Consider the following 24,766-nt stretch of genomic DNA (forward strand, 5'->3'; position numbering starts at 1 on the left):
ATACAATAAATAAAATTAATGACCTTAAAGTCATAACTATTGACCGCGCATACCATCAACCCTAAAAGTATAATTATTAACCAAATATCAGAACTATTGTAACACCCCGGTAATTCTTTATTTTCAGAAATACCTTTATAATATAAAAGTAGAGAATTACCTAAGTATTATCTCCCATGTCATAACGTATCGACTTATTCAGAATTTTGCAGCGGAAAACAAATAACTAACTTTAACTTTATTATAAATAAATAAGTAAATAAGTATTTAGAACTTAAACAATCTAAATGAGTCTACTCAAACCAACTTAATAAAAATGTTCTTATTAATGCAGAAAGTAAAATATACTAGTTACACATTCTCTCCATTCCAGATTCCCAATGATGCACATCTGCGAACCTGTAATGTCAATGCTATACTCAATCTGCTCACCAAAATAGATCATCACATGATCACAAACACAAACAAAGCACGTAATCAGCAAAGCTGAGTACTACATACTAAAACATAAGCATTCCTAACATGATACTAATAAATAATATGCAGGGATAATATATTCATATAATAATCTGCAGATAACTTTAACTGAACTAAACTCTAAACATCTTTTTATTACTTTAATGGAATAGTTATTGGAACTGAGTTGTCTTATCTACTAATGCCTTCACCTACGAAGACGAAATACGGGTGCCACTAGGCACTACAACGCATTTCAGATTGACCTGCGATATCGAGGAACTTTATCTAACTGAAAAAGGGATGGTGATCAATCCATCTCCTATAAAAAGCCATGGCTCGCTCACCATGTACTCCAACTCCTAATGTCCAACTCTAGACGTGCACCAATCTAAAGTCTATATATATTCTCGTTACACTTTACGTTATTTACATGTTATAACTTGTTATGACACACATACAAGCAATCACAAATCAATCAATCACAACTGAACTTTTTTTATCTTAAGGTTAAATAAGTGATCACAACTTACAATCCAAAACTTACTTTCTTTTAATCTCCACTTTCTTATTTGTTGAACCTAGCCAACAATAATCTTGCCTTCAAAAAGGCATAACTTATCAAACTTACCACATAAGGCCCACAGTCCTCATAAGATAATAAACTTGTCAGGGAACACATGAATATCATGATTCAATCTATCTAACATATATTAATTCCTCATGCGAATTAATAAATAAAACTCTATTTTCATGCTTGCATCAAATATTCCATAAAAATATACAATCTAGTATTCATAATAAATCTCAAATCACATGCTTGCACACAGGCATAAACATGTAGCAATCAAATACTAGAAATCATATATGAACATAATAAGTTCCTATACTAAAATTTCTTTCTCTTTAAATCATGATACTAATCACATAGCACACAGGTATGTAAGTACCTTGTGTAAATTAGTCGGCAGGCCACTTTTAACTACTTAAAAGTCTCCTACATAATATTTTCCGTCGAGAAATCAATATAAGCTAATATCAATACTCTTAAATAAAAATACAGCAACTCTAAAATATTTAAAATCCCAAAGCTGATTTTAATATAAAAACTTCAATTACTTTTAATTCCTAGCATAGTACTACCATACTAGTAATTAAAATTCTTAAAGCTCCATAAATAAAATCCTTTCTGAAATTCCATCAACTTTAAAAATCATAAAATTTTCTTTAAAGATATATAAACATGTTTAAAATCATAGTCTAAATCAATCTCATAGTATCTAACATACTACTATGGTTTTCTAGTAATTAGAACCCTAAAAATCCATGCTTTAATGATTAAACTTCAATCTAACCATAATGAACGAATCTAAATTTTTTTCTCATAATATAATATATATATGAATCAAAATTATTCATTTAAATAGTAAATTAAATCCAATAATCGTGATTAACATTAAAAAAAGCATAAAAACTAGTCTTTAATGGAATCTTGAGGAATAAGAAAAGAAAACAACCACAAGAGGAAGAACAAAGGAGCGCCGGAAATTAGTGGACCACGGCAGCAGCACAGTGGCGCAACTCACGATGGTTTTGGAAGGCTTGTGACGTTTCTTGTTGAAGAAGAAGCGTTACTTGATGAAGAAGAAAGAAAGAACTTGGAAGAGAAAAAGAAAAGAAAATCGTGGAAGAGGAGAGAGAGAATGACGTGTGGTTTGAGAAAGAGGAGAGAGAAAATATTCTTTGTGTGGGGTAAAACAATTGAGTGATAGGATATATATAAGGAGCTTCCCTTTTGGGCTTAGGAAAAGTAGATTGGGCTTAATGATAATTAATGATGAATTGGATAAACAAATTAGAACTTTTATCATCGATATGACTCCTTATCCTTATTGGGTTCCTCAAGTCCATTAGACTTCTTTTCCACTAGAAATTATTATTTAAAACTTTTATCAAAACATGCTTAATTAAAATATTTTTAACTTTCTTAAATCCTTTAAATAATTTCATTTGACTTTTAAAATAGTCACCCTTTTCAAATAGTCAAATTATTTTAAAACTAGATTATGTTTAAATATAAATATATATGAATTTTTTCCTTGAATAATGCAAAAGTGGGTTTTAATTCCCAAAATATGCCCCAAAAAAAAATTCCATGCGTACCGTCCACGTAGGACGGCATACGAGAAACTATTTTTTTTGTTTTTGCCCACGTAAACCGCTACTTTAAGTAGCGGTTTATTTTAAAATAAACCGCTACTTTAAGTAGCGGTTTATACACATAAAACGCTATCTCAAGTAGCGGTTTATATATATAAACTGCTACTCTGAATAGCGGTTTACCTGCGCAAAATGTTGCAAGCACATATCAAACTCTGGAATTGGGGATTTTAGTAAATCACTACTTGATTAATGAACTACTACTTGAAGTAGTGGTTTACAAAACAATTTTTTTTTTGTAAACCGCTACTTCAAGTAGCGGTTTTATTTACTTAAGTAGAAAAAAAAAATCTCGCGTGCCGTCCTACGTGGATGGTACGCAGGGAATTTTTTTTTTTTTTGGCATATTTTGGGAATTAAAACCCACTTTTGCATTATTCAAGGAAAAAATTCAATTATATATATATATTAAAATATATTTATAAAATCCTTTAAAATTATGGGGGATTACTATCTACCCCCCTTAAAAGAATTTTCGTCCCGAAACTTGACACGAAAACTCACATACTTTCGAAAGTTTGAACTCGTCTTTTTTCAATAGTTTAAAAGAATTGTGCCACTTTTGCACACTTTTGCTAACTTAAAACACTTGTGTTACTTATGAACACATTTCTTATGCGGAGACTACTTCTTTTGCACCAACATGTGCCAATTTTCCCAACATAGGCATACATATGCATAAAAATCTCATACAAATAAACAAAAAGCGCGAAATTTATCGCATTCTACCCCCCTTAAAGAAAACGAGTTACGCCCTCGTAACTCACCCCAAGGAATAGGTCTGGATACTTCTTTCTCATATCATCTTCGGCTTCCCACATTGCCTCTTCAAACTCGTGGTTAGACCAAAGTACTTTCACGATGTGGACATCCTTATTGCGTGTATTACGCGCTTTCCTGTCGAGAATCTTGACAGGTCTTTCCTCATAGGTGAGGCAACTATCCATCTGAACTCGTTCAGGCTCTAGGACATGACGCTCATCAGGGATGTAGCGCTTAAGTTGGGAAATATGGAACACATCATGCATCTTCTCAAACTCCATTGGCAATGCCAATCGATAAGCTACTTTTCCAATGCGCTCTAAAATTTCATATGGGCCTACATACATTGCACTTAACTTGCCCTTTTTCCCAAATCTCATGACGCCCTTAGTGGGTGATACTTTCAAGAACACCTTATCACCTATAGCAAACTCATCCTCGCGTCGTTTCAAATCAGCACAACTTTTGTGCCTATCTTGCGCAGCTTGAATTCTAGCCTTAATCAATCTGACATTCTTGACGGTTTCCTCAATAAACTCTGTCCCCAAGACTATATTTTCACTAAAGTCATTCCAACAAATGGGACTTCTAAAAAATCATAACTATATATTCGAATTTCATAACTATTAAGCAAAAGCTAATTATGAATCAGATTACCATAACTAAGAGCCAAAAATATGTAACTAAATTATTAAAATTCCTTAACTAATTGGAAAATTCTGGTAAATCCACCAAACGTACACCAAAATGAACCAATTTAACCTAAAATCATCAATCAATCCAGTTCCACTTCAAGCTTTAAAATCCTAAAACCTTAATCAATCAAAAATAAATGAACCCACTTCGTCATACACCAAGATAAACCACTTTAACCCAGAATCTTCAAGCAAACCAGTTCCACTTAAGGCTATAAAATCCTAAAACCTCAAACAATCAAAATTTAAAGAACCCACTTCATTATACACCAAAATGAACTATTTTAACCCAAAATCATCAATCAATCCAGTTCGACTTCAAACTACAAATTGCAACTGCTAAATTTTTGCAACGAATTTGATATCACACAACATGCAACACAATTGTAGAAACTACACCACTTCAGTTCAAGCTCCAATAATCAATCTATATAACAAAAATAACCACCAAAACAGAAATAAATGGCCAAATTCAAATCAGCTTACCATTTTGTTGCTGCAGCTGATGATGATGAACACGATGATGATGATGATGATGATGATGGTGAGAAACAATGTTATTTTTCTTCCTGCTCGCGATTTTGTAACAACCGCCATTCAAATTAAAGGGTCGGCGGATAATTGCTCCTGTGGTTGGCGGTGCCATCGAAAGTGGCCTTACTCGCTATGTCGCACATCACCGGTATAGCTTCCCCGCCAACCGACAACCCCTTGGCCACGCCTCCATCTTTTTCCCCCAACTCGGCGATGCGCCTCCATCTCTTTCCCACAGCTCAATGTTGAACTTGGACGGTCACACGTTAAGACTAACATGAGACTGTCTTTTATAAGACCTTGTGTTTTATTTTTAGCTATAATTTTTAACAATTGTTGAATTTTGAAATTCAAAACTGAAAAAGGACATTACAATTTTTTTGGACTGATCTTAGATATGTATTTTTTCTTTTTTCAGGAAGTATAAAAAATTAAAAACTAAAATCATATGCCATAATTCCTTATCCTGCTTTTCAATAGAACACTATTAAGAGGCACACTCAAAGCACTACGATTTCTTACTAAAAAAAATGAGCAACTACATCATTGTATGCATAAGTCTTTTAATAACTTAAAATTACATCCTGTGTTTATATCAAGTTCGTTTTACAAGCATCATACATTTATTCTCAATACAAGTTATAAAGTCCATTTTTAAGATATCAAGTCTGTTTTACAAAATCATAACTTTTACAACGTACGAGTCATAAACCACTTTTAATTATTCTCAAAATAAGATCATAAAATTTAAATCACACATGTTATTAGTTTTGAAATTTAGATAGAATTATTTTCATAGAGTTCTTAAATTCTAAAAACATTAACTATCGTCAATGACATTGATAGTTTTATGTTGAAAATATTTCATATTGCATATTCAAAAGTACTGAACAAATTTTTTCTTTGAATAAGCATATAATCATGAATTAAATCATTGATTTCCTATAGTTGATTACTCATGCTTTAGAAAACTATAGAAAATCAATGATTTAATTCATGATTATATGCTTATTCAAAGAAAAAATTTACTTTTTCAAACTTATATGTATGTTTTAAATTTTTATATTCTCAACTTATATATTATCACTTGTATAGATTAATAGATTAAATATTTCCACCATGATTTTAGGAAAAATAACATAAAATCTTAAATTTCTTAAATCAAAAAATTTCCCGTGCAACTTTCACATGTCGAAAACCTAAATGTAGCATAATCTAAACTATAGGGGTATCCTCTCAACATGATCACATTTGCTGTAGATACATGTTTAACATGTTAAAACGCTACGTGGCAAATCGAGATTAATCTCTGCTATTTTTTCTTTTATTTCTTTTTTACATTTTTCATCCTTCCCTTTTCTTTTCCCTTCGTGCTTTTCAATGAGTTTTGATAGTTTTTGTGGGTAGGGATTGTTATCGAGGGTCGGAAGTAGTTTTTCAATGAGTGGTGATAGTTTTTGTGGGGGAGGGTTTTGTAATATTGTGGTTCGAGGGGGTGGATTGGTTCCGAGGTGTTTTTGGGTTGGGTGGAGTGGTGTTCAGGTTGGTGGTGGTGGGTTTTGGTTTGGGTGAAGTGGTGCTCGGGTTAGTGTGGTGATTTTGGGTTGGGTGGAATAGTGCTCGGGTTGGTGGTAGTGGTTTATCGGGAGGTTGAGTGTTGTCTTTGGCTGGATGGAGTGGTGGTGATTGGAAAATAAGGCAAAGAAAAACTTATATATTTTATTAGTTTGATATGTGGTAGGTTATTGGTGATCATTTTAACTAAGATGCTTCAATAGGTTGATTATGCTATAATAACCTATAATTGGGATTAGTATGAGGAAGAACAACCATAGTTGAAATTAATTGGCGTGAATTTTTCAAATAATTAAGGGACATTCTCATTGATAACCTTGTACTTTTTCGGTACTCCAATGTTAACTCTGTGGTTTTCAAATACCCAAAAATGACCTTGTACTCTTGTTGAATTCCTAAATTAAACGTGACTTTTTCCGTTAAATTTCCGTTATATCTAACCGTTAAGTCAATAAACATACATCGGAATATTTCTCAAATGCAAATTAAGGGGCATCTAATCATTTTTTACAAATTTCGACCTCAAATTTGAACCATAAAGGACTAAAGTGACCCCCAAAACTTTGACCGGGCTATTTCTTTCAGCACACAAAATAATGCACGCAAATAGAGATATTTATACAATGCAAATTACTTCAAAAATATAGTTCTGTCAAGGTTTTGGGGTCACATTAGCCCTTATTAGGTCACATTAGCCCTTATTGGGTCACATTTGAGGTCATAATTTGCAAAAAACGATAAAATGCCCTCAATTTACATTTCGAAAATATTTCGATATGCGTTTAATGATTTAACGGTTAGATATAACGGGATTTTTACGAAAAAGTCACATTTTAAAACTCAACAAGAGTACACGGTCATTTTTTAGAATTCAAAAACATTAGGGTTAACATCGTATATTAGGGCTCATTGGAATGTGTCTATTGACCCCAAAATATTCAAACATAAGGAAGGATATTTTGTGGTGAAACTTGAGTCTAGGGTGGAGAGAGATGCAATTTGTGCGCAGGACCACATCTTTTCTATGGGAAACCAATTATAGTTAAACAGTGGGATCCTAGTTTTAACTTTCACAATGAAGTGTTGAGAATTATTCCCTTATGGGTGAAGCTTCCTAATTTGCCTTTACACTACTGGAGTGGGGATTCACTCAGTAGGATAGGAAGTTTGCTTGGTAAGCCTGTGTATGCTGATGAATGTACATCTAAAGCTCTAAGAGTATCTTTTGCTAGGATCCTCATTGAAATGGATGTAACTCAAAAGCTACCAACTGAGATACAAATAGAAGAGCCAAATGGAGCTACTTTCACTCAGAAAGTTAGTTATGACTGGTTACCACCTTATTGTAAGAAATGTCTAAAGATAGGACATAATTGTGAAGCTGGAGGAAGCAAACCTAAAAACAATCCTAAGCCACTGCAGAAGTGGGTGCCTAAGATTCAAGCAGTGGCTGAGAAAGGGGTAGCTACAGAACAAGAAGCTCCTATTGGTGATCCTACAATACTAGTAGATCCTAGTGTTCCCCAAGAGAATGCTGGTGATCCTAGTATTGTAGTAGATCTAAGTAGTGAGAAAACACCTGTATCCTCCCCTATTATACATCAGTCCAGGGATGAAACACAAGAAGAAGAAGGAGCTTGGAAGGTTGTAACAAGGAAAACCAAAGACAAGGGGAAACAAGCAGCATTTCAATCTAGTAGGGCTGTCTATTTCTCTCATGGTGGTCATAGCTCAGGAGTTCCTGGGGGTGCTAAGGGACCTAGCCCTTATCTGTCTTAATGATTCTCATAACATGGAATGTGAGAGGGCTTAATGACCCTCTCAAACAAAAAGAAGTTAAAAACTTCTTAAATAAGAATCATATTAGCTGTATTGCTTTGTTTGAGACAAGAGTGAGGAGAAATAATGTGGTTAAAATCAGGAAAAGGTTTGGGATTGATTGGCAATGGGAGGATAACAATGATTTTTCTCCTAGAGGTAGAATTTGGTTTGGATGGAGACCAGGAGAAGTTCAAGTTCAGGTTATTTCTAAATCTGAACAAGTAATAGTTATGAAAGTTGAGAATTTGATTGGAAGTGTGAAATTTCATATTGCTGCTGTATATGGGTTACACACTGTCCAGGATAGGAAAGAGCTTTGGAGAGAGTTGTTAAGTCAAACTGTTGTTTGTCAGGATCCTCTTATTCTTATAGGAGACTACAATGTTGTCACTCATACCAGGGATAGAATCAATGGAGCACAAATAACAGATCATGAAACTCATGATTTTAATGAGTTTATCATGAGAGGGCAAGTAATGGAAGCACCTAGTAATGGCTTATTCTATTCTTGGACAAACAAAAGTATTGGTGATGATAGAGTGTCAAGCAGAATAGATAAGGCTTTTGTGAATGAGGAGTGGATCTGTAAATATCCTGATGTACAAGTGCAATACCTCCCTAGTGGGATATCTGATCATTCCCCTTTGATGCTTGAGTTTGGAGGCAGGGGAAGTGAAGGAGGCAGACCATTTAAATTTCATAATATACTAGCAGAGCATGAGTCTTTTTTGGATCTTGTTAAAGAGGCTTGGCAATCTATCTCAGGGAGTTACTATCTTCAGACAGCTTGGAAGAGACTGAAGGCAGTTAAGGAGGCAATGAAGGGGCTTCATAATAGAGCTTATTCTAATGCTAAGCAGAAAGTGGAAGAGTATAGGAAAAGACTTATTTGCATTCAAGCTCACAGTGATTTACAGCAAAATGTTCAGCTCCAGCTGGAAGAAAGGGAGCTGTATCATCAGTATAGGCACTGGAGCAAGGTTGATGATAGTATTCTCAAGCAAAAGTCCAGAATTGACTGGATAACTCATGGTGACACTAATTCTAAGCTTTTCTTTACTGCTGCAAAAGTAAGGAAGGCAAGGAATAATATCAGTGTCCTCTATACTGATCAGGGTGTACTATTATCTAAATCTGAGGAGATTCAAGAAGAGATAGTGGGTTTTTACAGAAACCTCCTTGGAACTGCTGCTCCTACAATTCAAGCTGTTGATTTGGAAACTGTGAGAGCCGGCTCAAGCTTAAGCTTAGAGGCAAGGAGTAGGCTAATGGCTCCTATAACTAAACAAGAGATTGATGCAGCCTTGAACAACATCAAAGATTCCAAAGCCCCTGGAATTGATGGTTTCAACTCTTTCATTTTTAAGAAAAGTTGGAATATTATCAAGGAAGATATGTATAGAGCAGTTGCTGAATTTTTTGCAAAGGAAAGAATGCATAAGCCTATCAATGCTACAATTATCACTTTGATCCCCAAAACTGAAAATGCTACAAAGGCTAAGGACTTTAGGCCTATAGCTTGTTGTACTGTAATGTATAAAATAATCTCTAAGATTATTACAAAGAGATTGCAAGATGTCATTGGCGAAGTTGTTGACACCTCTCAATCAGGATTCATGCCTGATAGACACATTTCTGAAAACATCTTGTTAGCCACTGAACTTATAAGAGGCTACAGCAGAAGAAGTGTTTCACCTAGGTGTTGCCTGAAAGTGGATATTAAAAAGGCCTATGACTCAGTTGAGTGGTCCTTTTTATATACCATGTTGACTGAATTGGGGTTTCCAAGCACCTTTGTTAATTGGATCATGGCCTGTGTTAACACAGTGAGTTACTCTATATTGATTAATAGTAAGCCTTCTCCTCCTTTCAGTGCTAAGAAGGGGCTGAGGCAAGGGGATCCCTTGTCCCCCTACTTGTTTGCTCTAAGCATAGAGTACTTAAGTAGGTGTCTGGGAGAGCTAAGACACAATCCTGATTTTAATTTCCATCCTAAATGTGAAAGAGTTCATCTGACACATTTGATGTTTGCTGATGATCTTCTACTTTTCTGTAGAGCAGATCACAGCTCTGTTTCAAAGATTTGTAGTGCAATTGCAAAGTTTTCTTCAACTTCAGGCCTGCACATCAGTCCTGAAAAAAGTAACATCTACATAGCTGGAGTAAACAATGATGAAGCTGCTGGTTTAATTGAAGTGAGCAATATGCAATTAGGTACTTTACCTTTCAAGTACCTGGGGATTACATTGAGTTCAAAAAAGCTCACCTACTCTCAGTGCAAGCCTCTTGTTGAAAGAATCACTAATAGAGCTCAAGGGTGGATTGCTAAACTCCTATCCTATGCTGGGCGCCTTCAATTGGTTAGGAGTATCCTAAGTAGTATGCAAAACTACTGGGGGCATATATTTCCTTTACCAAAGAAAGTAATTAAGGAAGTGGAAGGAATTTGCAGAAGATTCTTATGGACTGGTAATGTTATAGAGTCTAAGAAAGCTCCTATAGCCTGGAGTAAATTTTATGATCCTAAATCCTGTGGTGGTTGGAATCTTGTTAATATGAATCTATGGAATAAGGCTGCTATGCTCAAGCTTTTGTGGGCTATTGCTTATAAATCTGATAGATTGTGGGTGAAATGGGTACATGAGTAATATATTAAAAGATTCACCTACAATACAGTGAGTATTACTGCTAATACTTCCTGGCTTCTTAGGAAAATTATGGATATCAGAGAGATTTTACAACTGTTGGGAGGCTGGAATGAGGTTAGTAAAGCTGGCAAATTCAGTATTAAGCAATCTTATAAGCTTCTTCAAGGTGCCCAGCAACATGTGCCTTGGAAAAGGCTAATCTGTAACAACCATGCTTCACCAAAGAGCAAGTTTATTGTCTGGTTAGCTATCCAAAATAGATTAGCCACCACTGACAGACTTCTTAAATGGAATGTGTCTTGCAGAGCTACTTGTAGTTTATGTGATAGAGAGGATGAAAGTGTTCAACACTTATTCTTTGTGTGTGCTTATGCTGCTAGTATCTGGAGAAGGGTGTGTCAGATCATCTGTGTCACAAGTTCAGGCAATACCTATGATCAGGAAAGTGCCATAGCTATAGCTAAAGCTAGAGGAAGCACTAGACAGGCAAGGATCTATACAATGTGTTTCAGTGAAACCATTTATGCTGTGTGGAGTCAAAGAAACAACAAAATTTTCAACGGCAAGTGCTTAGATTGTAGTCAGGTGGTTAAAGATATTATCTTCAGAGTTGCTTGCTTATGTAAATAAGATGATAGACATTTGTTAGTCTATTAAAATTCTAGTTACATTTATTTGTAGCTTGGTGTGCTTGGGCTGTTTCCTCAGGTAGATCCTGTTCTACTGAGCTCAGCTCAATGTGTATGGTTGTAACTTCACCATATTTTTTTTGGTAGTCAACAACAATTTTGAATTGCCAAAAAAAAAAATTAGGGTTACCATTGGGAAACCGAAAAACTACAACGTTACCAATGGAAATTTCCCTATATTTAATATGTATATGGAGTTTCACATAACATTAACAATACTCTTTCCATTTAATAATAGTTTGAATACTTTTTATTTTGGTGTGTCCAAATTAGTTTGAACTCTTCTATTTTGTCATGATCCCACTTTAATTATATCTCAAAAGTAAAAAGTACATGGGTCCGTTACTCTATCTCTGTTAATGAAGATATTCAATTTTCTCCCTCTTCTAATTGACAAAAACTGACGTAGCATACTAACTTATATCACATCTACATTTTTTAACTCCCTTTGAGCTCCATTATCTAATATAGTACCTGTCATTTTGGTTGGATCAAATTTTAAATTTTTTGACCATATATATTGATTAATATATAGTACAAAAAAAAGCATACTCATGTAAGATCTTGTTAGATTCCGTTCAATGTGTAGTTTCATAATATTAAATTTTATATTATTTGTTAGCAATAAATTGAAGATATCGAATGTCATATGTCCATTTTAGAGACCACGTAAAAAGAGAAATAACCACTATATTATCGGAAAAAAGGGAGTATAAGAAAACATTAGATAATCACAACAATTTATCTTTTTATAGTACGTGTCCAACAAAATGTTAAGACTATTTTGAGATTGGAAGAAGTAATATATTTTTTTAATCTTCTTTAAGTTAAAAATTCTAAAAAATTAATTTCATAAAAGTAAACCTCAAAATGAATTTGATAAGATCTCATTTCTTACATAGTATAATTGTTTTATTGGTTAAAATATAAATCACTAAATTCAGCACAAGCTTTTTAAGTATCTTTTAATTTTGACTATAATGTCAAACCACTAATTAAAAAAGTAGTAGTATTTGGTAAGTTAGTGGTGTAAGTAGTGTTTTAGGTATGTTTGTGAAAAGTTACAATCTGGTATCTTTTGGGATAGCTTTTAGTGGTACATAAATTATACATTAAAGTTTTGTTTGACTTTTAATTAACTAATTGTAAATAGGTACTTTAACAGCTTCTTTTACATAACATCAATATCATATGCCGCTACTTGAACAGCTAGCAGCTACACATGAACCACTAACAGCTACCAGCACAACTAACAGATACACTAACAGCTAAAAGCTACTACCACAGTTATTGTTGTTGAACATGTCCTAAGTAGGGATGACAATTGAGCAGGATAGGTGCGGAGAATGGTACATCTACAACCCATTGTGGGTATGAATTTGATTCCCATCTTCGCACTATATCCGCCAAACCTATACCCATCCACACCCCATTTGGACAAGAATGAAACAAGTTTTCTGCTAAACCCGCCCCAATGCCATCCCTAAATTCGTGAGCTTGTCTTGGCAACCAACCGTTTGAGTCTCTTAGGGGACTCAAACGGGGGTAATTTGGTCATTTTATGCGTTGGAAGATTTTACGCGCGTGTGGCTGACATTTGCTTGTACCAATGCTAGGTTATAATGGTACCATTCTCCGAAAATATTGATACCTTGGTACCAGTCCTGATAACAATTTGATACCAATGTCAGGTTATAATGGTACCATTGTGTTTTATTTTGAGTGCTTGAGTCTTTTTTGGACTCAAACCGTTGGTTACCAAGCCTTTCTCCTAAATTCGTAACTCCAAACATCATGATTAATATAGCGGAGTAAGCAGTAACTACTCCCAGTAAACGACAATAATTTTACTTTTGCCTGATTCTCTCTCCTCATTAATCCCCTAATAAAAGCTACCCAAACAACACATAGAAACGGTGTTTGTACATTTCTGCATTGCATTTGCATGCCTTTCTCTCTCCTACCTCTTCGGCTCTTCTCTCTCAACACCACCATCTTCAACCTTCAAATAACTAACACACCAAAACATAAATAAAGTATGGCAGTTGATGAATCAAGACAACATCATCTCAATTTCTTCACAGATTTCAACCTCACCAACCCCAACACCACAAACAATATATCAGCCATTACGACGTCGTTGAACAACGATTCTCTCCATTTCCCATTCTACAACCTCAACGACGTCATTTTCCATCAACTTTCCGGCACCGGAAAAATTTCTCCGGCGGTTAAAGACGACAGCGGCGTAACGTTTAACAACAGTTTCGCTCCTCCTCCGACAACGACGAATTCTAGAAAGCGTCAAAGAGAGCAAATCTCCTGTGTTGCGCCTACTTTGCTTACTATGAACTCGGTTGTCAATAACGGTGTTGTTAATCGAGATAAAGATTCCGATATATTTTCTTTCCTTGGCGAAGATCTTTCGCTTCTAATCATGCAACAACAGTTAGAAATCGATCGATTAATCTCTCAACATGTATGTATTTAATTCAAGTATTTTCATCATCAATTTTACAATTAATCTAGTTTTTATCATGTTAATCTTCGATTAATTCTTTTTTAATGTGATTCGGTTTCTGATTGGTTGAATTGATTGATTGATTTAGATGGAGAAGATGAGAATGGGAGTAGAAGAGAGGAAGAAGCAGCAAGTACGGAGAATAATGGCGTCAATTGAAGAATCATTAGGAGGAAGATTGAGAGATAAAGAAGAAGAAATCGATAAAATCGGGAAAATCAATTGGACATTAGAAGAAAGAGTGAAATCACTTTGTTTAGAGAATCAGATTTGGAGAGATTTGGCACAATCTAACGAAGCAACAGCAAACGCACTACGAACAAACCTCGAGCAAGTTCTTCAACAGGTGAAAAACAATAATAATATTGTTGATTATCATCATAATCATGATTTAACAGACGACGCCGTTTCATGCTGTGGAAGTAACGGTTGCGGTGACGATGAGAGAGAAAATGAGAAAGATGATGAGCAGCAACAATGGCGGAAAAAGAGGAGGTTGTTGTGCGAACAAGATGAAAACGACAATAAAAAAGGATGGATTTACCGCGGTAAAACTAAAGGGAAGATTTGTAGGGAGTGTGGAGAAGGTGAAAGTAGTGTTTTACTTTTACCGTGTAGGCATCTCTGCCTATGTAGTTCGTGTGGGTCCATGGTAAATATTTGCCCCATCTGTAACGCTGTCAAGAATGCCAGTGTTCATGTTAACTTGTCGTCATGAATGAACAAGGTAGGAAAACAGAAAAAAGATTAATTAGAAATAAGTACATATGTAAATTAACTACATTTCTAGTTCTTTCAATTTTTTTTGGTTATTTTTTTTTAAGATCTTTTTTATACAATTGTTTTTTAATTGATAGTAGTAGACTAGTAGTATCTGCCTATCAGATTTTGATTTAGATTATAGAACAATATTATTTGTTGCCTTTTATTTCTGATTTACTTTCTGGATTCGGCATTATTATGTATTTATTATAATGCCATGAGATGTGGCGCATACAATATTCAAAATAAAAATAAAAAATGTGGCGCATAGATTGAATAAGTTGTTTCATAAGCCATGCACGATATCTATACAAATATATTAAAAAACGTGCATATATAATAAAAAAATTTAGAAATTGCATAGTATAGGAATTTGATCCTGAAACCTCAAGTACATATATTCAAGTCGTAACCACTAGACCAGGGTTACCTAATTCGCGGATCGCCTTGGATCGCGGAACGGGAACGGGAACGCGATTCGCTAGTGGAAAGAATTTGGATCGCAATGGGGAATTTTTTCGGAACGGATTTTAGGAACATAATTCGATGGAACATAATACGCACTAATTATATGATAAAAATTAAAATCACAATATATATATATATATATATATATATATATATATATATATATATTATATATATATATATATAATTTGATTTAGTAAAAAGAAAGAGAAAAGAGAGAGAAAAGAAAAAAAAACATAATTCAGAGAAAGACGTACAAAAGTAGTGCAAAGAATACAAGTCATACAACTTCATATTTTTTTTTAAAAATAATCTGTTGGACAGCTGTAAGCCTGTACTTTCACTTTCACGTATCATTTAAAGTTTTTAACCCTTCCCCTTCCCCTTCCCCACGTTCAAAACAAAAACGTAAACCAGAGTACAGTACCATTTACCAAAAGATGAAGATGAGAGAGAAGAAAAAGCTGAGTTGCTTCGAAATGTTGAATTGCGAAGGAGAATAAAACGACCACCGAGAAGACCGGTGACCGGCGGGCAAAGAGGCGGCGACGCGATGAAGAATCCCAGAACTTCGCACTTTTCGCAGGTGAGTAAAGAGAGAATTTGGGATTTTCGAAATTGAAACCTAGAATGTATTGTGTATTTGGGTTGCTTCAAAAACACTTCAATCCACTCGATTTCAAATTCCTATCAAAAGCCCCATAATTACAGCACAAAATTTGTTATATTTCCCCTTTAATTAACAAAATTAGGGTTTATTCATACCCTAAATTTCAAAATCTCTACCCACCATTTGGAATGCCAGTTTTGTCGATCTAAGTCGCGTTCCCCACCGATTTGGTGTGCAAACGAATCGCGTTTCGGAACGGACGAATCGAAACATGATTCGTGGGGGGTAGGGGTGAATTAGGTAACCCTGCACTAGACTAACTTGTATTTAGTGTTATTATTATAAAGTATTATATTAATAAATGATTTTTTTCCTTACCCGAGAACAACCCGGGCCTAATAACTAGTTTAATGTTAAAACTAATATTTGAGCCTGGGCGTCCTCGAGTTGCCAGGTTGGTATTGTATTTCCGATTTGATATCATTTTTAGCCATTCCCACTAAACTATATCAAGGACTCAACATTTAAAAGATACAAATATAATAATGTAGACACTTAAAGCAACAAGAGGTCGAAGGTTCCAAAAAAAAATAGCAAGAGGTCACCGGTTCAAATCTTATTGCAAGCTAAAAGTAAGTTTTAAGATAAATATATAATTATATGATTTCTATTTATCATATCGTATGGAGATACTTATAATTAAAATATTAATCTAGTCATATTTGTTATTTCACTTATTTAAGCAAAATCGGTAGGCCAATGAGGGTGGGGGGTTGGAGTGGGTCATAAGAACACCATTATTGATGATTGAAAAATAAAATTATTTCACTCTCTTTCTAATTTTTTCCCTCTAAAAAAGTACATCTTAAAATCTTTTCCCACTTTCTCCTTAACAATGAACCCAAAAAAAATCCTCCGAACTACTTTTGTCTACCCAACTAGTTTTTTTAACCCAACCAAACTATTTTTTCTCTCTCATCATCCACCACAATTATACAATATTTTGATTACTTCCTCCGTTCTGTTTTAAATGAAACATTGGGTGAAATGACACTATTCATTGATCAATTTTGACTCCAATTTATCGCTATTATATAAAGAAAAACATAGTCAAGTGGGATCTTGTTAGATTCGTCTCGATGCATAATATCAAATTATAACTTTTTTATATTTTTTACGCATACACAACTAAAGATATTAACGACTAAAGAAGCGCATTGGGTTGCGTGAAAAAGCAAACGTTTCATTTAAAATGGAACGGAGGAAGTATTACTTTTTTAATAATATGAAATATTCATTACTAATTGATAAAAAAAATTAATTAAATACATAATTAGTGTTTTTAGCATTAACTAAATTAACTGCACAAAATATTGTTTATTTTTTTGGAGTGTAAAAATGGAAGATATTTTATATTCCCTCTGTTTTTTTTATCATTCTCACTTCATTTGCACATCTCCCAATGCACTTCTTTGAACTTAAATATCTTTCATTATATATTAGTAAAAATTATAACGATTGAATATTAATAATGTACTAATTGAGACGAATCAAACAAGACCCCACATGACAATATTTTTTCTTATAAATTGAAAAAAATTGAGAAGATTCTCTCCAAGTATGAATAGCGCCAAGATTCCAAGTGAGAAAGATAAAAAAACAGAGGGAGTATAAAATAAGCAAAATTACAGAAAATTAGTAAATAGCTAGAAAAAAATATTACAAAATATTACAAAATGAGTCTCTTGTTGTAGATCTCGAAAAAAAAGAGCCATTGGTAATTTTTTTGATTTATTCGACTTTGTATTTTTTAAGATATTGCATTGTTAATATTTGTAAATCTGACACAAAATTCATTTTTTTTGCTTTTCTTCCAGTCAAAATGCAGCGTTTTGGCTAACCTCCAACCAAAACACTATGTTTTAACTGGAAGAAAAGTAAAAAGAAAATTCAAAGATCAGGCGGTGGGTCCCACTGCCACGCCTGATCATAGTTTCGCTCGTCCCGTACCAATTTTTTTCCAATCACCACATGATTTTTATTTCAATCATCATTAATTGATCTTATTTTTTCAATCATCATTAAGGGTGCTCTAAGGTCATTGTAATAGAGTGTGTATCGAGCACATATTTTCTGTCGAAAGATACCATACTTGGCCACAATTATGCCTTTTCTTTTCCGTTAACTGAATTCTAACGATATATATTAAACTAGTTTTGATGCCCGTACGTTGCACAGGTTATTAGTTATTTTATTTTTGTGTGTACTAGTGTGTATGTTTCTTACTTTATGTACAAACCTGATCATATAATTGTTTCAACTCACATTTAGGAGACCAGAAAAGAAATTCAATTTCTTATTAAATTATATTGGACGCATTGACTTACCTAAATTGTTGATTGTTAAATAATATTGGACGCTTTACTTGTTTCATTATGTATGTATATTTTAAGTATTATGCAAAATTCTATCAATTTTTTCCTGAATATATTATGTATGTATATTAAACTTGTCTATTTGATGTAGGATGATTATAATAAGAAAATGGATGAGTATAGAGAGAAGGGAGTCAATAAAGATTCCAATGAAGTATACTTTGAGACAGTGGGTGGGAGGAAAAAAAGGATTGATTCCTGGCTTAGGTACAAGTGGTGATCTTCTTTACAAAAAATCATTAACCCGCACTAGTAACTCTTCTAGTGTCTACACGCCTTCTATGCTTCCTCAGCTTTCAACTACTGTGAAGCAATATCAGCAACAACTAGCGGATCAAATAGCTGAATTTCAGAGGCAAAAAAATGAGTGGGAGACATATCGTCTCCAAACGGAAAAGGAAAAGGAAGAGGCAAAGAAATACAAACCCCGGTTTAGCTAAAAGAAAGACTAATGTTTTTAGAGCGAGAAGGTAGAGAAACATAGAGCGGCTGCCACCATTGATTTGAATATTTTGTCTAGCTATTAATAGATCTTCAAACAAGGTTACTGAAGGTAATCTTCTTTACGAATGTCACTTACTTGCTTGGCAAGGTTACACTTACATCCGCCACAAGTACACCGTGGCACTCGAGAATATTGCACTACCTCCTTCCAGACCTTCGACAACCTTACAGGATACTCCGTGGCGGTTTCGGACACTCCCGGCTTGCAGTCACTCAAAGCCTGTTTGAGTTGACAAACCCTAGTACCACTCACAACACAATATCGCTTCTTCAAGTGAGTCCACAACTCATTGGCTACATCAAAGTATTCAATTGTGGACCCCAAGTTCTCCTCAACAGTATAAGTAATCCACGAGACCACCATGGAATTCACAGCTAGCCAAAGCTTCTTCTTGTTTGCGTATGTCGATGGCTCCTCAATCGTACCATCTACAAAGCCAAATTTGAATTTGAAATCATCGAACATTTCACAGCCTTAGCCCACTCATCATAATTTGATGTTCCATGGAGTTTGACTTGAGTAATCACCGCTCCGGGTCCATCACTCGAACTGAGGTGGTAGTCAAGATCAACAGGTTCTACCTTTGTTGGTGTATCATCTCCATCTTTGCCCATGCTGGAAGAATGGACAATGATAATCTCACGTCTCTGTGGGTGGGAATGACAATTCCCTTGATTTCTCTGTTCTCAAATATAGCGGAAAAAATAGGGTTTTTAACCTGAGCTCTTGATACCATGACAAATGCGGCTCAAACTCTGCTCTTCTCATTCATCTTCACCATATATATATATATATATATATATATATATATATATATATATATATATATATATATATATATACATCCTATTATGACTTAAATACCCAAATAAGAAATGGGTTTTGCTATTTGACGTCCAAATTTTTCCTACTAACGCCCTAAATACAGTATTTTTATACTATATATTTATACCTTCATTTTTTTCTCTCTTCCTTCCTTCCCTTCCCCCTTTCCCTTCACCGCCATTGGAGCCGCCACCACCAATACTGCCGCTACCGACACCGTCGCCACCAACACTACACCAACACCGCCGCCACCACCACCAGTTCATTGAAGATTCATATAATACAGCTTCATTTTCTTTCTCCCCTTCACTCACTTCCCATTCCCTTCTTCCACACCACCACTGGCGCCGCCACACGACCACCGGCACACCAAAACTTGTGTCTCCGCCGTCGTACCACCACCACCACCACGCATTACTACCATCATCACAACCCCATAATGCTAGACCACTGCCGAGGAGACTGATTCTTTAAAAAAAAAATTATAGACCGGTGGAGGCATCCATGGTGAACGCCTTTCTTTGAAAAAAAATTTTAAAAAAATATGGAGAGGCGTCTGCCATGGACGGCCCCACCAACGGTGGAGGCGGCCATGGCTAGCGCCTCATCTTGTGGTGGAGCGCCTGCCATAGACGCCTCCACCGGTGGTGTGGCATCCATGGTGACGTGGACGCCTCTTTATTTTTTGAATTTTAATTTATTTATTTTTTTGAAGAAAATAGAGAGAAGATGAGGGAGAAGAAGGGTGAGATGAACATCTAATTCAGAAGAGAAATCTTGGCAGAATAGTATTTGCAAAATGGTAATCAAAACAACAAAGATGTTCTAATTTTTTATCATTATTCTATGGTGCCACAATTTCAAGCAACTTCATCGATTTGGAAGAAATACATATCTTACATGTTCTGTGGAAATACTTGCAAGTTCTTTCAAGTTGTCCTGTATATGGTGATACTTTAATTAGTTGGCAGCGGTGGTGTGCCCAAAAATAGGTGGCGGTGGCTCAAGTGGTGCAATTCATGGTGGTGGTGGGAGAAGAAGGGAAGGGGAAGTTAGGGAAAGGGGAGAAAGAGGATGTACAAATATAGTATAAAAATACGTATTTATAGCATTAATAGGAAATTTTAGGCTTCATTTAGCAACCCAAGAAATATAACATAAATAGAACTCTACAGATATTATATCATAACAGTAGTCGAGAAGATACTAGCTCGTATAAGACTTGCAAAACCAGGCAACATCAGTAGTACCCACTACCCACGTTAATAGGTGAAAATAATTCCAGGCAACTACTAGCTAGTTTCTTTCCTATCTTCTGGTCGAGGTAACTTAAATTCTAATCTCAACTTGTATCTTGTAGTGTTCCTAAACCCTTAAAATTGGGTAATTCTTATTCCGATTTTTTCACCAGGTACCCCTGTGGTTTTTCAAAATTCATGGGCACCCCTAATTTTAAAAAAATGCACCAGGTACCTTTACTGTTTCAATAAAATGCACCAAATACCCTTAATGACTAACAGCGAAGTTTTTGTTAGTCATTAGGGTTAATTAACCCTTCTAACCCCACTAACCCAGATTAAACCCTCTAAACCTAACCCTAACCCTAACCCTAACCCCTAATCTAACACTCACCCCCACCCTAAACCCTACCACCACAGCCCCGTCTACCCTTCCCCCACCCCCGCAGTCGCCCTGCCCTCCCCCCGCAGCCGCCCTCCCCTCACCCCACCCTCCCACCACCCCCGTAGCCGCAACTCCCCCCTCCCGTAGCTCCCCCACCCCCTGTCGAATCGCCACCCCCATCGAACTGGGCTACAAAAGCATGAACGAAAAAGATGAACGTCATTATGAATTACAACCACAAACCCAGAAAATTCAGCACCATGGTGATGAATGATAGGAACCCCCCAATTACCAAAGAGAATCTACAATTTCCCCCACTTCCTTGAAAATTGACTGACCACAACACCAAAAAGCAGAGGTATAAGTACAGGGGTTTGTTGCCTCCCATACACGTGTTGCACCTTCAGCACCGATGAATTCGTGGATCCCGACCAACACCCAGCACCTGGCGATGACGCGACTACGGGATGAGGAGGGGGATTCGACAGCGGGTCGGGGAGGGGGGGGGGGAATTCAACAGGGTGGGTGGAGCCGCGGGAGGGTGGGGAGGGGGAAGCTGCGAGTACGGGGGTGGTGGGAGGGTGGGGTGAGAGGAGGATGGTTGCGGGGTGGTGTAACAGCCCGAATTCTCCCGACCAGCTTACAAAGGATTAAGCACAGCAAAAGAGACTCTAGTCGAGATAACCCGAACTATTACCATCACACTCACCGAACTACATCGGAGAATGTGGGACTCAATTCTCAACTCTATTCAAATAAATTAACTATTATTAACTATGCTCTGATTCTCAGACTCTATTCTCATGAATTTTTATAGAAAATCCGGCAGAGTTTCCTTTGAAAATAGGACAACGCTAAAGCGAGAAATAATATGAACCTGTTGCAATTTCAATTTATAAAATATTTCCAAATCCCAAAGCTCAACAACCTCAACGCTTTCGCGGAGCAACAACCAACAGAGAATCAGAAGCACTAACTAGCGACTCTTAAATGTATAAATAAATTATAGAAAATAAACGATTTAACTATTACAAGTGGAGCGTCCTCACTTCAATAACAAATATAATACTGCACCATCTCGTATCCGCTTCAACTTGCAAAAGAATAACTCACGGCTTCAACCTGAAACATATAAAATACTGCCACCCACCAAGTGACAGGCCACAGAAATGACAAAAACAATACACACATCAGCAAAGCTGAGTACTAACCCATAAATAAGAGTAACACATGCTTTGGTGGCTTTTACTTAAAACAACTCAACAGTCAACATAATCACATTGTCATAGCATGCATCACATCAACTCATGTTGACAACATAAACATCTTTATCTGATTGTTCCTTTTCTACTACATCGTCAATCACATAACCGCAAACCCAACAACATGACTTGAAACAATCTTGTAATTGATACATATCTTATATAGAAACTAATTAGTTAACCTTTCAACATATCACGATCCCTTATAAGGAATCTGGGTTTACCAACTTTGATATAAGCAATATACTTTACTTCCTTTAATCGATTTCTTATCAGAAATCCAAACTTATGTTTTCATACGCTATCAATCATTCCCTTATACTGTCGTACACAAACCTTTATGAGGCAACAAATAACATAATAACTTCCCTATCATAACGATTCCTTATCGGGAATTCAATAACGAGATACGATTCCTTATCAGGAATCCACATAACAAGATATGATTCCTTATCAGGAATCTAACGTTGGTATCACTTACCATGATTTGCCTCCTTATCAGGAAACCAATATCGATATTCATATTCATATACTGAATAAACATTCACTACTTACCTGATATGATTCCTTATTGGGAATCCAATATCGAACCAACTTACCACGATACGATTCCTTATCGGGAATCCATTATCGATATAACTTTCATACTCTGAGATAACATACCTTTTAACCAGGGGGAAAGAGAACGCGGTGGAGGAGACAAAGCTTACACTCCGACAGTGGGGGTCGTCACCCAACCATTCACTTTACTTTTGGCCAATAACCGCGACTAGTCCGGAGTATATTTTTCCGCTGATTTCATCAGCCATCCACAGGTTTCACATTACCTGATATATCCCCGATTATCGCCCCACAGAGTAATGGGCAGGTTTCCCTATGGGGCCCCCAAGGTTCACAGTCCATGGGGCACTGTTCATGTCACCTCATCTGTCGACTCAGACGAGGCTACTTTCCTCTTTCAGATTCCTTTAATTGATTATCGTTCATAACTCAATCGTCATTCTTAGAACTATTTCATAGTTATAGTAATCCTTGACAATCCTTGAACAACAAGCAAGGCTTTCTCTTAGAGAGTTATAATCACTTAAGTTTTCGAGGCCAATATAGTTATGCATTTCGATTCAACTCAATTACAATTACAAAACATACTTACCACACAAGTAACCAATCATATTCTGTAAAATACTAACCATAGTGACAATAGGTCTCTCAGCTAGAATTAAGTAGCGAGAGTTACTAACCCGATTCCACACATCACATACTTTCGCATATAGATAGTTCATACTACTTCTCTGTTCACTTCACTGATATCTATGTAGATTCATCTCAATAATGATAATAATTGTTATCAAACACCATCGATAATTACAATAAGTCTCTCTCTTAGAATTAACTAAGGAGAGTTAGCGTAGATTCCACAACTCGAGATTCATGAAACAAAGGTCGATTAGACCTAATCAATCATGGGCCATGTTATCTCGTAAGTTCGATTCCAATACCATTATAAATGTCAACAATTAATGGATCATATTCTTACTTAGCATAGCGAGTCAAGCTCCCTTCTAATTAGAAGCCATTTAATTATGTAACTCAAACTACTTTAAAGTAATGCACAAACTTGCACTTACTTAAGTAATCTCATAAACCAACTTAGTCCTCCGAATTCTAATCAATCAACATCACTTTATTATATTATTCTATTTATAGCTATCCAACTAAAATACTTTATCATACACATCTTCACCGATCTACTCCATAGTTAAGTAATCTAACTTTCATACTCTTCATATTATTATAGTAATTAGTTAATCCTTTCTTTGACTTCATGTGAGGTTATTAATGAGGTTGACCCATTTAAACAGTCTACTCAAACTATTCTTCCCCATAGTTCATTGATAACTCTAATCAGATTTTCATATAACTAATCTTTTATTTATAGAATTACACCCAACCAATTCTAAAACATCATTCTAGTATAAGTAGAACACTTATCACAAACTTACCACATCAATCAACTTATTAATATAGTATATACTTTAACAAAATGATAACGTACAATTAGAATTCTAATTATACATTAGGTATGCCACCTTCCACAATTCAGTGAACTTCCATCAACAACGTAGAAGCAACTTTCATGTATCGTATAAACAAAATCAATAACATAATTTCATTACTATATCAATCTGGTACTCAAGTCGCCTTTAAACGCTAATAAAGACTATTTAAGCCAAAACCAGAACTTCTATATCATAATTAACAATGAACTCGAACAACGTACTATTCTAATTGATATCATGAATATTATTTAAGGATTAACAACTTTCTATTATCATTAGAACCAAGCAATATAGA

At 35.4% G+C, this 24,766-nt stretch overlaps 2 protein-coding genes across 2 annotated transcripts; one reads left to right on the forward strand and one right to left on the reverse strand.

Annotated features, from left to right (window-relative positions):
• Nucleotides 1–13,300: 13,300 nt before the first annotated feature.
• Nucleotides 13,301–14,849, forward strand: LOC104906142 (probable BOI-related E3 ubiquitin-protein ligase 3). Its single transcript, XM_010694858.3, has 2 exons — nt 13,301–13,879; nt 14,010–14,849. Exons 1-2 carry the CDS (start codon nt 13,439–13,441, stop codon nt 14,637–14,639), a joined length of 1,071 nt encoding a protein of 356 aa, XP_010693160.1. The 5' UTR covers nt 13,301–13,438; the 3' UTR covers nt 14,640–14,849.
• Nucleotides 14,850–18,740: 3,891 nt separating this feature from the next.
• On the reverse strand, nt 18,741–19,166 carry LOC104906157 (uncharacterized). The gene has a single exon (XM_010694873.1). It carries the CDS (start codon nt 19,164–19,166, stop codon nt 18,741–18,743), a length of 426 nt encoding a protein of 141 aa, XP_010693175.1.
• Between the last annotated feature and the right edge of the window lie 5,600 nt (nt 19,167–24,766).

Source organism: Beta vulgaris, chromosome 2 (genome assembly GCF_026745355.1).
Source record: "Beta vulgaris subsp. vulgaris cultivar EL10 chromosome 2, EL10.2, whole genome shotgun sequence".
Classification (NCBI taxonomy): domain Eukaryota; kingdom Viridiplantae; phylum Streptophyta; class Magnoliopsida; order Caryophyllales; family Amaranthaceae; genus Beta; species Beta vulgaris.